At 43.7% G+C, this 15,483-nt stretch overlaps 1 protein-coding gene across 1 annotated transcript in view; it reads right to left on the reverse strand.

The window, feature by feature from the left end:
- Window positions 1-432: 432 nt before the first annotated feature.
- The window catches only part of LOC8032223 (cytochrome P450 2H2), a 33,897-nt gene continuing 18,846 nt past the window's right edge, over window positions 433-15,483 (reverse strand). Inside the window, exons 2-9 of the mRNA XM_029975955.4 lie at window positions 11,285-11,508; window positions 9,254-9,378; window positions 8,688-8,794; window positions 6,694-6,998; window positions 4,750-4,865; window positions 2,624-2,882; window positions 1,700-1,890; window positions 433-932 (exon numbers count right to left, since the gene is read on the reverse strand). Of these exons, the coding sequence (XP_029831815.3) occupies window positions 733-932; window positions 1,700-1,890; window positions 2,624-2,882; window positions 4,750-4,865; window positions 6,694-6,998; window positions 8,688-8,794; window positions 9,254-9,378; window positions 11,285-11,508 (1,527 nt within the window). The 3' untranslated portion in view covers window positions 433-732. The remainder of the gene's footprint in view (window positions 933-1,699; window positions 1,891-2,623; window positions 2,883-4,749; window positions 4,866-6,693; window positions 6,999-8,687; window positions 8,795-9,253; window positions 9,379-11,284; window positions 11,509-15,483) is intronic.

Below are 15,483 nucleotides of genomic sequence, written 5' to 3' on the forward strand. Positions count from 1 at the left end.
ATTTGCGCAACTCGCTATCTTTCTACAAGTCCCCCATTGACGTCATGCCGCGTGGTTCTCATGGCCGCCACTCGCGGCTGGAGGTCGTGAAATATTCTAATTTTCGCCTAGCAATTACGCGGTGGAATCGCAAGAGTTTGAAGGAAGGAGATGTGTTTTCTGTCCTTTGTGAAAAGATAAACAATGTCAAAAGTAGAAGATGCAAACTCTTTCAGCGTTAAAATCGTTGCCCAGCTCCTTTAACGCGCCCATTGTTCGCGCGGTAGTACCCTTCTTGTGTGCTGTCACGTAATTTGCCTTTTTTTTTCACGTTATATCAAATCTTTTCAGTTAAGAGCTGTCAACCTTTCACAAAACATACTGCACACCTAAATGGATGTCCAAACAGGATACCGCAAATCCTGTCACGGCAAACAACAACAAACAAAAACCTGCAACTTTTTTTTTTTTTTTATCTCGCATCCGTTTTTGGTTTGGACACCAACCACGTAAACAGCTCGGCTTTCTTTCTCGCCTTCTTGCGGTCACTTTTCATCTTTCTTGCTTTCGGAACAGCGGAGGCCTTGATGACCGTCAGCAGAGCATGTGAGTGGCTGTCCGAACTCAAATGATGGGCATGCTCCAAGCCTTTGTCCAAGAAACGAAGGGAAGCTAAATGTTCCCTCGTCCAACAAAACAACAACAAAAACCTACAAACGTTGGCAGATCTTCGTTTACATTACAAAGCGCCATTCAGAGAGGTGTGACGTTGTCTGCACACCGCGGAACAAAGCGCAACTTCTGCGGAAACGGAACGTGGAAATTCTGGCTCCTCGGGGCGAGGTTGATGTTCGCGCCTTCCGGGGGCAAAACCCGAAATCGCTGAAAGATGGACGCCACGTAGAGGAAGACCTCCGCCATGCCGAGGATTTCTCCGGGACACATTCGCCTTCCTGCGGGAAGAAAGCCACATCAGGTCGAGGTCAATGTTTTTTGCTGTTACCTGACCACCGATTCGCCTGACGATGGAACGCAGCGGACTGTATACGAGTCATTCCAAGTGAATCCAAAGCTTTAAACGCGTCACGTGACCAGTTACCCCGCGCGTTGTCGCACCCCTCCTGAAAGTAACGTAATAATCACGCGGCTTGAGTTGGCTTCGATAAATCAAATGGCTTGAGTTGGCTTCGATAACTCGTAGCGTCCCCTGCGGTTCATTGTTAGGTGAAACTGAGTATAGGTAGGAACCAAAGCGATGAACGTTGAATACGATGACTGGCGTTTCCTGTGTGTGTGTTTTGTGCTTTTAATAAAGTTTTGGTGAGTCTCGAAGTGGCGAAACAATCGCTTCCTCATTCAGAGCTCTCCATGAAATTTGTCTTGGTTCCGTTTTACGAGAGCTGACATCGTTTATCCTCAAAGATTGCGCTAAACTATTCTGCTAAAAGGCACTCATATAGCCATTTATAAGTACAACTAGATGAAAAACGATTTCAAACAGGTGTTGGTAAGGTTGTGAAACCTAGATGACAGAAAAAGCGAAATAGGAACTAGCCGCTTCTGTTTACAGAAACCTTCGTGTCGCGTGCGTTACAAGCAATGTATTTTAACGTGTGGTACAGGCAGGCGTTGCGTGTTTAATTTGCAACGCCTGCTCATCATTTCGGAAGAATATTTTGTTCCGGTCAAGCTAATATTCCGGCCGTAAAACGTTACGTACCAAGTGAAAAGGGAATCAGGTATTCTGGCTTCGGGATGAGACAGGTGCCGTCTTCACTCAGAAACCGGAATGGGTCAAAATCTTCTGGGTTCTTCCACAGCCTGGGATCGCTGTGTACAGCCCGGACATTGGGCAGGAGCATCGTTCCCTTGGGTATGCTGTACTCGCCGACGATGATGTCTTCGATTATCCTGAATAGAAGATTTGTTTTTTCTTTAGGCGCTATAAAAACAGGAACTGGAGGAGAGGAGGAGATGAAAGCGCACGAAGCTCCGCTCTGATTGGAGTGACTAGTGGGTGCAAAGGATATACTGCCTTCCAAAGCAGCACGTGATTCGGCCAAGCATTGGCCAATGGCTGGCAATGATCTTTCGGCCAATGGCCAAAAAGTAGCCATTCATCGGTCAATGCTTGGCCGATGCCTGATGTCCACTGGCCATTGGCCAAGGGCCAAAGAAAGGCCAGTCATCAGCCAGTAGCTGGCCACTGTCTTGCCAATGGGTGAAGCACCATTTCCAGCCATTGGCCAATGATTGGCCAAATCTGTGCTGCTTGGTTTGTCTCTAACCACCGTTTCCCTCCAATCAAAGCAAACCAGGGCGCTGTCTGCTCTTTGCACAAGGTCTGTCATTGAAACGCCAAATGTTTTGAACATCAGTACATTCAACCAGTTTTGAAATGTTCAGATATACGTTATAAGTATGGTTACGGCTTGTGTGTACAATGGTGCACAAAAAAGACAACTACTGAAGAAAGTAACAGGCACACAGTGCATCACTATCCGTGTGGTCACCTTTTGTGAGCGCAGTTCTCACCGCGCCTCGAAAGCATGCTGCTCCAACTAGGTCAAACTTCAGTCGCATTTCGTGCAATGAGTTCTAACGGGAAGCCTTGATTAGTGTCAAGCGAAGTGGATGGTCTTACTCTCGTGGTCCGCCAAAGGTTGAGTCGGTCCTCCAGCGGAACATCTCCCATATGGTGGCCACGGTGAGAGGCATATTTTCGTGGTCTTCCCACGATGGCGACCGATCTTTGCCGACCACTTCGTCGATTTCGCGCTGAATCATCAACTGGAGATTGTCGGGCTGAGAGGCCAGGTACAGCACGTTCCACTGTATCGCCGAGCGGACTGTCGTGGAGCCGGCGACAAAGAAGCTGAGCACGTTTCCCAAGAGGTGATCCACTGCGTGGGGAGAAAAGCACTCTCAAATCTTGGAGATCAATCAGAGCTCGTCGTTCTGACGTCACAAGAACCCCTGCAAAAGAAGCAGAGGAACTTGCGCTCCGCATAGCGAAGAGCAATAATAATAACATTCTTATTTCTAGCGCCCACAAACACCAGCGCCGTTGACCTACAAATGTATGTCTATAATCAAAACATAAAACAAAATTTACGAAGAAGAAAGACGATTATCACGAAGTTATGGGAGTTATTATGACAGGTAGCTTAATTTGAAAACATGTTTTAATTATAATATTAATGATCTTTACTTCCTATTTTCAAAGGCGGAGACCGAAAAAAAAAACGCACAAAGCGGCTTCACAAGCTCTCGGCCCCCAATATGGCATTCTGCAGAAGAGAAGACGCAAGATACAAAACTGAAAAACATTATTAGACGAAAAAAGAATAATACATCAAATCACGTAAATCATGCATCGTTTTTTTTTTTTTTTTTCTCTGAGATAGCATCATTCGAGTGAAAAGTATTATGCAGTTTTGGGTAAACTATACCATAACCTTTCTTTTCCAATATTTAGGTCACAACTGACCACATCCAAGTATTAGGGGTTACATATTGTATATTCGGAAACACATTGGTATTAACCAGCCAATTTTGTCATGTAGGTATATTATTGAACAGCTCATTTTCTTATCTTCTAGAAAGCCTATAATTATACATGTTATTATGCTTATTATTTTATGCATTCTGAACAGGTTTTCAGTATGCGAGTAAAAAGGCACATTAGCAATATTGCGTAATATTCGCTTTTTGAAATATATGCATTATCTAGAGATTTGTTGCTGTGGTAGTACACTAAACCTTGTAGCCATCAAATAATAATTATACTGTGTATGTTTATGCTGCAGGAAGTGAGTAAGCCCTCATTGGGCTCCTGCTGTCTTTGTTGTGAATGAGATATTTAACCAGTGCAGTATCACTACCAGCCTGGAATCAATAACGTACATCACGCAGTACTGATACATTACCGCATGCCGCCACGATGTTCATTCAAATCGAATTGGACAGGGTTAGGGGCTTAGCCCAGGTTTTTGTGGCCATGAAGGCTCAGAAAAATACATTCAGGTGCTACGTCATTTTACGCTAGGCGTCGATGTAACGTGATACAAGTAGACAATTTTGTATCTAGTTTGTGGGAACTTTGCATTTTTGTATGTTTAGATGGGACTAGAAATATCACTTGTTCTACGTCCTCAAAAAAAAAAATATCCTTACCTAAAAAAAAAGTTTTTTTGTTTCATTTGTGTAAAAACTTACGCCTGGTCATTGTATTTTGTTCAAATGTTTAGCCAGCAAGATTCAATACACACAAGCTGGTATGTTTTCCTGATGAGCTAGTTCCAACACGACTCAAACCGAGACTAAAAGCCCATGTCACGACGCATTTCTTGCCGTTGATTGGATCAGTTGACCGTAACACATGCTTGCAAAAAATTCCGTGGTCTTCCGCTTCTCGAAAAGCTTGATTGGCCCCATGGGCTCGTGACGTTGGTAGCGCTCGGAAACCAAGATATACAGCTATGCCTCGTTAATATGAACTCCGTTAATATGAAAACCCCCTGTATGAACACCATTTTCGGGGACAAGCTGGGAAAATACATGTCTTGTTATCTAAGACCATTCACATTTCGGACTTTTTTTTTTTTTTTTCTTGTGGAGCGAAGGTGTTAATTTTAACGAAACATCAGCATCTTCCAAAACTATTGCGAAATAGTGTGGCTTCTTGCTCGCTTTTTATTTATTTCTGCTTAATTTTGTTCGCTCCAATTTGTTTCAATATTATCTTTATTTGCTCATAGTTAGACTTACTTGTGTAACTGGAATTCGAATCATCTTCGTGTTCCTTGATTGTCTTCAAATAACTGTCGATGAAATGCCAATCTCCCTTTTCTGTCTGTGACTCCCGATATTCCTTGACTTGATTTCTGCAAATGAAATTAATACCACAATATAAAGCAATTCAATATTTTGATCGTGATTATTTGCGTCCGTCCACTCAATTATCTCGATTATGCCGTCCCTTTTTCCGACAACTTTACTTAAAATCCTTGCTGTGGTTTGTTTCACCGTAAGTGAGAAGTGCAGTCAAAGACTAGGAAACATTCGGACACGGACACAGATCGTACTAAAATCGCGAGGTCAGGGTGCGTTCACTGAGCTCTGTTGGCTAAGCTGATCATAAAAGACGCACAACGAGATGACGAACACTCTGACGTTGCATATGTGGATATCGTATATATATATATATATATATATATATATATATATAAACGAATATGTGCAGATGAATGAACCGTACTTAATCCAATGAATCAAAGAATCCATGTTTTCAGGAACCCGCCGAAAGCCAAAAAACGGCGGAGCCAGGATTTGAACTCTGGGCCTCCCAATGTCCGGTCGGGTGTGCTAACCTCTACACCACTCCACCTTGGCTTTCTGGCGTTTCCTACCTGTCTTATTGATGCACAAGAAACGAAATGTGTCCAATCGGAAGTGTTCTGGAAACACACCGCCGCGTGGAACGCGGTACGACGCTTAGTGTCACGTGGTACGTGCTCGTTTGTGCTCCAGAAATCCTCCCACTGTTTGTCTCGCCCCGTGTACATGTAGTATTCTACATGTACACCGAAAGCCAAAAAACGGCGGAGCCAGGATTAAACTCTGGGCCTCCCAATGTCCGGTCGGGTGTGCTACCCTCTACACCACTCCGCCTATATATATAGGTGGAGTGGTGTAGAGGTTAGCACACACACCACACACACACACACACACACACACACACACACACACACACACACACACACACATATATATATATATATATATATATATATATATATATATATATATATATATATTAGCGCTTTCTTTGTTACTTTTTTAAGAAAATTGTATTTTAAGACTAGACACTTTTCTATTTATAAGAGAAATATATCCGCCAATGCTTTGGTCATACCCGACGAATGACCTTACAAAAAAAATATATTGCGTTAGCACGTTCTTATGTAGCAATAAAATTGATTTACAGAAGTACGCTACTCAACGTAAAATTAATCACGCCAACGCGTAAGATTTTCAGTGTTCAATGTCATTTCTTTGCCTGCCAACGAACATGATCTTCACTTTTCGACTCATGCCCTGGAAAGCACCAAAACAGAGCTACACGCTTCTTACTTTTTTAATGCGGTAGAATTTTTGGGCAACGTCTATTCACTCTTGCGCCCGTGGCAAGGTTCGTAAATAAAGAAACAGGCGACGCGCATCTGTTATATATCCACTTTAATTATGCATAAAAGCGGTAATGTGCCCACGAATTTGATATAGCTTTTATAGCTTCCGAGCGGCTGGATATTATTATGGTCGTATCAACGTAGTAAGTGCGAAACGTTTGAACTGTGGTATTCCTACAACAAACGTCGTTGACCTGTCCGCGGGAAGTAGACAGATAGAACAAATTATGTGGATTTGGTTTAAGTGTGATAAAAGTATTCATAAACGTCGAAGAAACATATTTTACATTTTTTACAGCAGTTTTTAAACAGTGTTAAACAGTGTAACAAAGAAAACACGTTTTTGCTGTACGAGACGGTGTTAAAGTGTTATCGCATTTCAACAATAACCTGCGCAGCTATTTTCTGGCAGCAATCTTTAAGCACGGAGAACCATAGCTGCAGCGACCAAAAATTAACTTCCAATTTGCAGAAAAAAGAATCACGTCGGTTATGTTGTTCAAGGGCTCCAGAGATGTCGTACCTGGTATACTGGAGGAGATTATGCCCAAGACTTTTAATGAAGTTGCACGTGGAAGACGGAATGAGCGCCATCAGGTTGAACGCCCACAGGGGTAGCACCGAGACTATGGAGTCTTTAGTCAGAACGTCGATGGTTTCGTCGAGGCGGTCGTCCATGTACTTCCGTCTGGCGTCGTCGTAGTCGTAGCGACGGCCGAACACCAGAGCCGTGATGTTGTTCGACACGCTCGGCTTCAGGTACTCTTCCAGAAGGTTCGGAACGCCGGCCCATTCGGCTATCCGCTTGACCAAGTACTGGCATTCCTCCTGCGTTCTCAGTAAAATTAGGACTGCTTCACACATTTGCGGCTACTTACGACTGTGCGCCCTAAAAGCTCCTAAACTATCTCGCGACGAGAAAACACACTGCTGAAATCTATGGGTATAGCAGTGGAACACTTTCAGGTTGAGTGTACTTTTTTTTTTGCATCATTTTTTTTTAATTATTTGAAAACCTTTACACAATACCCTAAAGCGACTATTTCTCATTGATAGTACCTACATTTGATCTCGCTAATACCGAAAAACATTCGGTCTCGTGAAATGCAGTTCGAGGGTAAACTCATAGATGACTCCAGCGTCCCAGTGAGTTACTCTAGTCGGAGAGATTACAAGAATGTCGGTCCTAAGCAGATGCAAGTATGTGAACGGGCCCTAAGGGCCCGTTCACATACTTGCCAATCATGTTTTTTTAAACCTGTATACATTCAATTCAATGACAAGATGCGAACGGCAGGGAGGAATAAATTCAGAAAAAAAGTTCGCGCTGGAGGCGCGAACTTTCGTTTTTCGATAATGTTTCAGCGTTACGTGAGCCTTGAGCGTGCACGCGCATCCGAAGCAGGTGGAAGGCAACGAGCGCGTCCTGGAGCATAGCCTCCTATATACTGACAAAGCCTGACAGATCGCCTCGAGAAGCGGCCGCCAAAATGGAAAAGGTGGAGCGGCAGGCAAGGGATGGGATGTAGAAATAAATGAACTGCGCAAAGGACGAGGACAGAGGTAGAAACGAGTACGACACACGGAGCTTTGTCCTCGTCCTTTGCGCAGTTTAATTATTTCTACAAATCATGAACCAACTAGCCCGCCAAGATGTGTTACTTTAAGGGATGGGAGGGGAACCACGTTACTGGCGCCCCGCTGCGGCGAGACGCCAAAGCACACTTCTCTCGAGCGATCAAGTGTGTTCTGGGTCCTTGCCCCTGCAAAAGCTGTCCTCTGACGTCCAGGTTCCCCGAGAAATGGCTCTTTGATGCTTTGTGCTACCAGATCCTCTCGCTCTAAATTTGCGACCGGGCACTCCGTGGCTCCGTCATCGAACTGCCAGGCTTTGTGAGTATAGAGGAGGCTATGGCTAGAGGCATGGAGTTCGGAAGAGACGTCCTGCCATTCTCACTCTCCTCGTGACCATTGGCGATTATAAAGAAAAAAACTAAGGCGTAAGAAAAAATAACTTTTACCCGCCGCAAAAACCAAACCCCTGGAAGCTACTTGCGCAATTACTGTTGAGAACATCGTGAGGCCGTACATTTTGATTAAGATATTACCGTTATCCCGGACGAGGTATAAATACAATAGTAAGGTTAACAGTAGTTGGTTTCAGACTGTGCTTGCTCTAGCTCACATGCGAAATAGTTAATTGATTGGCGTGCCTATTCCCGCTAAGAATTTTACTTATGCTCAAGCAGTTGGGTGCTTCTCAAAATTGAACAGCAGACCTGCCGTGCTGCTTACTGCAACTTGTTGAAATAACCAGTTTGAATTACCTCGATTAAAATTTTTCTACAGCATGATCAGGTGCCACCCTACGTAGCAGTCATATGCTCGTTTGAGGTCATTGCTTTTGCTGTGTGATTGGCTCTGATGAAGCACAGTATAGCTTGGCTCGCTGACATGACTGGTTAGTTTTGTGACAGAAAACTCGTGGTGTTGCGAAAAGGTTCTCATGGCACTTGCCCGAACGCGTTCCTTCATTGACGTCTGACCAATGCCAAGTTCCCTCAGTGCATTTAAGCAGACCCGTCTGTTGTCGACCCAGGGTTTGCCGTTGAGTGTCGCCACACCTGTGTCGTTCAAAAGAGTTACAATAGACAGAATAAAAGCATCAGTAAACTTGGTGATTTGAGGAAGACGCAGTCGCTGCCCCGATAATTTCAACGCAAGCGGTCATACACTTGCTTTTTGTTTGATTGCATTCAGTAAATACTTAAACAACAGAATAAATTAAACCCAGCTATATACTGAAAAAAAGAGACAGATTGCTAATTTTTTGTATGAATAAGATGCATTCTATGACTATACCTTCGCAAATTGATTTTCATTTTATTCCTCAGTTTATTCTAGAATGTTTGAGTGGAATGCTCAAATGAGTCACTAAATCGAAATCGATTTCAAGGTAACAAATAAACTAATAAGGTCAGTTAAAAGGTAATACATTAATATAACTAATACTACCATCACACATTCGTTTAATGTACCAACTTTATAGGTAACGTAAAGCTCGGAGGGCTCGGATAACGCACCCAGAACTCCGGAATGCCTGATGATCCAATCAGAGGGACGGTGAACCATGTCTTTCCTGGTCATGAACGTCTTGATGGACTCAAAGTCATTCAGGATGACCACATTTCCAATACCGATGTTGATCCTGAAAAGTGGTTAGGCGTTACATCTACTACCGAAAACCAGATGAAGCGATGTAACTGGCTCTTCATTTTCTAAATTAGTTATGAGCAGAAATATTAAACGGAATTTAGTATGTGTTGTATATGAACGGCAACAAGCTTAGGGTATAACATCTCTTAATGATCTCCAAGTGGTGGAGTCAAATGTCGGCCGGAGGGCCCGCCATAGACGAAGCCTTATTGCGAGACTTATAACCGAGACTTCGGCTGCACGTCACAAGGTCCCTAGCTGGTAGAGAAATTAATCCTCAGAACTCCGCTGGGGCGTGTCAGATACCCTTCGTTGTTTTACATGTAAAACCCCCAATCTCTGGTTTTCTTGGTTGTGGAGTATTTTGAACGAGGTAGCCTTGTACGTATACATTTTCTTTCCCAATTGTCTATCTATGCTTCAGCTTGCGATCATTTTTATGCTATAAATTATTTTCAAATGTGCAAGCCCGCCAGCAGCTGCTGCGCCGATCATCCGAGGTCGCCATGGTTTGAGTATGCACTTTGAGCACTCCTTGCACACGACTGCTGCGTCCGTGTTCGGCGTTAACTCGGATCCTATCACACGCATCACGCAGGAAGCACTTCTCGAATAGACGGATGAATGGACGCTAACGGCTGTACCCTTTATAACGGGCGGTAGCTTGCGCCACCAAGCCTAGAAATTAAAATACGAAAGTATGATTTCTCCCTGTCCCCTTCTAAGCCAATTTTCTTCCCCTCTGCAATTTTGTAACTATCACCAAGTGGTGTAAGGTTATCAACAATATGATCTTTGGGGGATCGGGCACAAAAAAAAAAAAAAAAAACCTAAGAACCCTAAATTCTTACTCATGTCCAGGTATTTTTGAGGCGCTCTTCGATTAAGCGTGTACCAACCAGCCCACTTAGTCATTTTACTTTAAAAACACCCCCCCCCCCCTCTCTTCCCCGACGAAGGAGTCGCCAATTTTCCTCTGGTCAAACCTTTTCGGCGTTACCCCAGCACCGGACCCACTGGGAGACAGGGTTGACACTTTGGGCCGGAGCCACGCGGGAGGGAGTCCCGATTTTTCCTCCGTCCCGCCGGTCCCCAGCTGTGTTAGTTAGTTGTATGTCATTCAATTCTCCCTAGATAATTTTGATTGGGTGCCAAAATGTGGCCCCCGACAAGTGTTGCTCAATGAATTTTTGAAGAAGAGTATATCTTATGTAGCGGCTTTCCGCGCTCCTGAAACAAACAGTCATTAAGAGAATTACCGAGGCAGCTCTGCTTTCCAAATAAAAGGTCCACTGCAGCGATGCTTACTAGTAGAGCGGAGCGCAATTGGTATGGCCGCATTTACTCCCAAGTGCTCTGCAGAAAGTCTAAATATCTGGAGAGTGAAAATTAACGTACCTGCAATCTCACCCTGCATCTTCGCTACAAAAATGTAAGTTCAGGACTTGGTTTTTATTTAAGCTGTTGTCTTTACCGCACCCCACGCAGCAATGAACACAGTAATGCACACGCCGGTACCGCTGTGTGATGTAGGAATGGCGGGAACGATTTTCACTTTGCAGCAGCTGCGTAGCGGCCAAGGTTGAGGGGGGGGGGGGGGGGGCGGCACTCGGCTCCGGGTACTAGGCGTCCAAAGGAGGGGGGGGGGGGGGGGGGGGGGCGAGGCGACCGTTGGGGCATTGAGTCACGTGACTCGTTTGCAGAGGTAGTTTGGCTGGAATCACTCGCAGGGCCCATCACTATTATCTATCGTAAGGTGGAACGGAGGATTGCTACCGAGTACCTCCCCCCCCCCCCCCCTCAACCTCGGCTCGGATGCGATTACTTTATGCATCGGAGCAAGAAGAAGAAAAAAAAAAAGAGCGATACGACCTAAAAATCTTATTCTTGCACCTCACCTGAATATTGGTCCATATTCCCGAGCCCACTGTGCACATTGGTCAGGCTTGAAGCACTTGCTGATGAAAAATAAGTTCCCCACGATGGGAAGACCTTTGGGTCCCGGTGGCAGCTTGGGTTTCTGACCCTGCTGTCTTCTCCTGGACAGGGCGTGAATCAGAAACCCCGCAAAGACGGCGAGCAGCACTGCGAGCCGCGTGTTTCTTGACTCTAACACCGCATCCTGAACAAGCAAAATGGAGTCACAATTTCAGTGTGCTGAGAGCCATTCCTTGTCGTTCATAACAAGGTGATCATCACATTTATACTCCCACACGTATTCATTAGGTTGTTACATGAACCCCGACCTTATCTTGTGACGCGATCTCCCGATAAGCACAGCAAGTAGACGACGCACTCTTAGGTCTGCTCGCTGCATCTATCGGGAGGTGGCGCCACGAGTTCCAACCATTGCAGTCTCGGTCGGGTTAACAGAAAGGGAGTTAGACCTCGTAATTTCACCTGATGAAATGTACCACCTCAAAGCACATTCGGGGAAAGTTTGAGGTTTCTCGTTTTACAGCGCTAAGATTTAATGTGAACCCCCTATACCTCTACTCTTCTAAAATGATAAGCATCGCAATACTCAACTTGGCCGTACTGTAACGGTCACTATTCAAGTTTCTTTAGCGCAAGAACACCATCAGAAAGCCCTTATTATTGTTCCCTGCACCGTGCGAATCCCGTCGACGGATCCGCGCGATATATCAAACCCACATGTTACAAAAAAAAAAAAGATTGCCGATTTAACTGAGATTTTGTCATCCCGAAGTATGCACCCTTCTCACAATGTGCGTTTCAGTGGACTGAAAGCAGTGAACTGTGATGCGTTGACCTTTTCGTTATCCCGGCAGAGTTGCCCGCACTTTGACTCAGACAGATTCCAGAAAAGGCAACCATGTAACGGTGATTTATTTCGTGCGTGCAGAGATTCCCGGGCTGTCTAAATTAATTAACAACCCTTTCATTGAGTAGTTTCAGGTTCCCTACTATCGTGAACACTGAGATTTGATTTCATTTGCCTCTATTTTCTTAGGTTTTGTCCTCACTTTGTGCGATGAATTCCTTCGAAATTCGGAGGGCTTTCAGCAGTCATTCTTGTTGTGAACGATGCTGTTGTTATTTTTTTCGCGTGTATCGCCAGAGCCTGCCGAAGAGCTGCTCACGGGCTAGCCTCGTGTGAAGTATTATTTATTTATTTATACAAGAGTACTCTGAACGCCATCTATAGGCGAGCATACCGTAGGAAGGAGGTCAAAATATGTAAGAAATACAGAAACAAGTTAGAATTACAAAGTTCATGTGAGCATAACGAACAAAACGATGAGGTACAGAAACTAAACAAGCAAAATGTAGAATATAAGCAAAATGACGATGAAGTACGGATGAAAAAAACTAGACAAAAACAAAACCCCTTTTTTGGGGGAGGGCTGGGGGAAGGGGACGAAGGGGGGAGGCAAGGCGGGCAGGGCGTTTTGTTACACTGTTAATACCTAAGAAAGAATTCAACACCAAATGTCAGAAAACGGACAACACTTTTTTCGTACCCAATATACCCTTTGCAAAAGTGCACATAAAATCTAAGCGCTACTGCGCAAATTATACAAGCCGGCTATTGTTCGGGTATGTTCTCTGAGCATTTATTGGACACGAGAGCTGCGGCAGCGTTCGGTGTGAACTCGGCCCAGCTAGCATTGAAACGGCAGTGACTATTTCGACGTCCAGGCTCAAAATAAGCCTAAAAATTATTTTTACGTCCGTGGCCCTTCCTGAAGACGTGCAAATGTTTTGAAAAAATTTCTGAGGTCCCCCGTCAAAAATATTTCTGTAGTTATTTTGACGTCTCCTACTTTGAACTTTGGAGCTTAAAAGTGCGGGATGAAAAACAATCAAAAGTGGCGGTCAAAAAAAAAAAAAAAGTAGAAGCTTGCTTGCAGACGGTTTCGCGGTTCAACGAGCATTTCCGAAGACGAATATCACGCAGTCGACTGCAGTTTTTATGACCTCTAACGTCATGTGGAATGGGAAAAAATAAAAACATCTCGAAGTACAGCAATAGTTTTCAGGCCACTCTTTACTTTTGGTTTGTTGTGCTAAACAATTCATAATAGGGCACCGTTGCTTTTTATGACGTATTCCACGTATTTCACGTATTTTTTACGGACAAAGGTGCTGAAGCTTCATGAAGCGGCGGTTAATTGGCCATTTGTAATCGGAAAATGCTCGTGTCCCGTACAACCGCGTCGCAGACTGCAATTAGAATGTTTTCCCTGGAGTCAAAGCCTTTGTTGTTCGTTCGTACCGGTCAAGAAACATCAAGGAGGCAATGTTTGAATTCGCAAAATTTTATTTAACATTCCGATCGTTTAGTAGTCAACCCATTCGGTATACACGAGCCAAAAGCAAAATCTGAACTAAACAACGAACTCACGGATGTGAAGCGAGTCTCTGTAACTAGAGCCACTATATGAGCTACGCTCAGAGTAACGGCACTCCGTTCCCCGATCGGCTAGCGAGCGCCGCCATCTTGGTGCTTAGCGCAGAGCAGACGCAACTGTCGATCGTCGCAATTCAAAACTGTGACTTCCTCAGCTTTAGATACGGTGTTGGGAAGCTCAAGTTATCTTGTTTTTCTTTGTCGCGAACTGTCTTTAAGGGGATACTTCAACAAAATTGGAAATATACCCGTCGTGTTCAGAAATAGGCTGAATATGATCCCCTCGTAAATGACAACTGCACGTTTGTGTTTTGAAAAAATAATTTTCGTTATAAACGCCCCACCCTGGCAAGCGCTCGGAGAATAGCCAGCGGAGAGCAATCGTGACTTATATTTTCTCGGAACGAGCAAAGCTGCAGCAAGGTTGACGTCAAGAGGATGTCCTAACTGTTCCTGCCTTCGGAGCGGCCGAAGCACGCCAGCGATCGGGCCACGGCAACTAACCCCAGAGCTGCTTTTGTACGAATAGTGAGTGACGGGTTAGTCTTCTATGATATTGTTGAGGGACAATAGCGAAATGAGGGCCACACAAAACAGTGTCCCAATGATTTCTGTTGCGGTGGCCAGAGGGCTGGTGGTAGACGTCAGGTTCAAGGCATCCCTGTCTAGGAGAGACAGGGATGATCACTACCTGTAAAGTTTCTTACACTGACATTACAAACCAGCAGACATCTATAAGTTAATCAAAAAAAGTAATCAAGTTACTGAGTATTGGCCTCAAATGTAATTTGAGTAGAGTAGAAGCTACTCGAATGGAAAGTAATCAAGTAAATTTCTAACTACCGTAATAAAGTAGGAATTACTTTTGAAGTTACTTATATATATTTTTTTATATTAACAAGAAAGTACATAAATATTGTGATTCGTTAGCGAAATTCTGCGAGCCAAACATAAAGCGGCTTGTGTTTTCACATAAATGATTGAATAGCTGGTTCCGCTTCTGTATGATTATTTGTTTTGTAATTTTTGCTTACAGGTCTATGATGTACCGCGGATGTACCATTTCTACTTTGAGGTTTAACACTGCCTGAGCTTAATTTTTCAGACACTGTTTGCGTGCTTACAGTGTTGCGTAATGTACATCCAAAAAGTACTTGAAATAAAGTACAAAGTCAATTATAGGTTATGTACTTCAAGTATCGTAAAAACACCGGGTGCAATGTACTTGAAGTAAAGTACTATAAATACAATATACGTTTAAAGTAAGGTAAAAATACCTTTTAACACAATCTTTCATGACGCCCTTTCATACCGTATTTTTCTTACTTTATTTTATCTGGTATGCATTGCTGTGATTAAAGGAGAATCAGTTTTTTTTTTTTTTTTTTTCGGAAATGGCGGAAAATGTTTGATGAAGTCAAGTCGCCACGGAGTAGTTGTTTTTGTTGTTTTATTCTCTCTAACGAAATATTTAACACAATACACTTATAAGACACTTTTTTATCTGTCTTATATAGCCGCCATTACTTCACTCAGAGAAATTACCAGATGACGTCTGGAAAAAGGATAGAGCGTTTTCACATGACGGTTCGCCATTTCTTCTTTCCAATTTGGGGAATTTACCTTAAAATCGGGAATGTTACTTTCTTCAGAAATTACCATAAAAATACTTCAGTAAAGTACAAGTACATGGTCAGAAAATAAACTTCAAGTAAATTACAC

This window comes from Ixodes scapularis, unplaced genomic scaffold (genome assembly GCF_016920785.2).
Source record: "Ixodes scapularis isolate PalLabHiFi unplaced genomic scaffold, ASM1692078v2 PGA_scaffold13__105_contigs__length_92229423, whole genome shotgun sequence".
Classification (NCBI taxonomy): Eukaryota; Metazoa; Arthropoda; class Arachnida; order Ixodida; family Ixodidae; genus Ixodes; species Ixodes scapularis.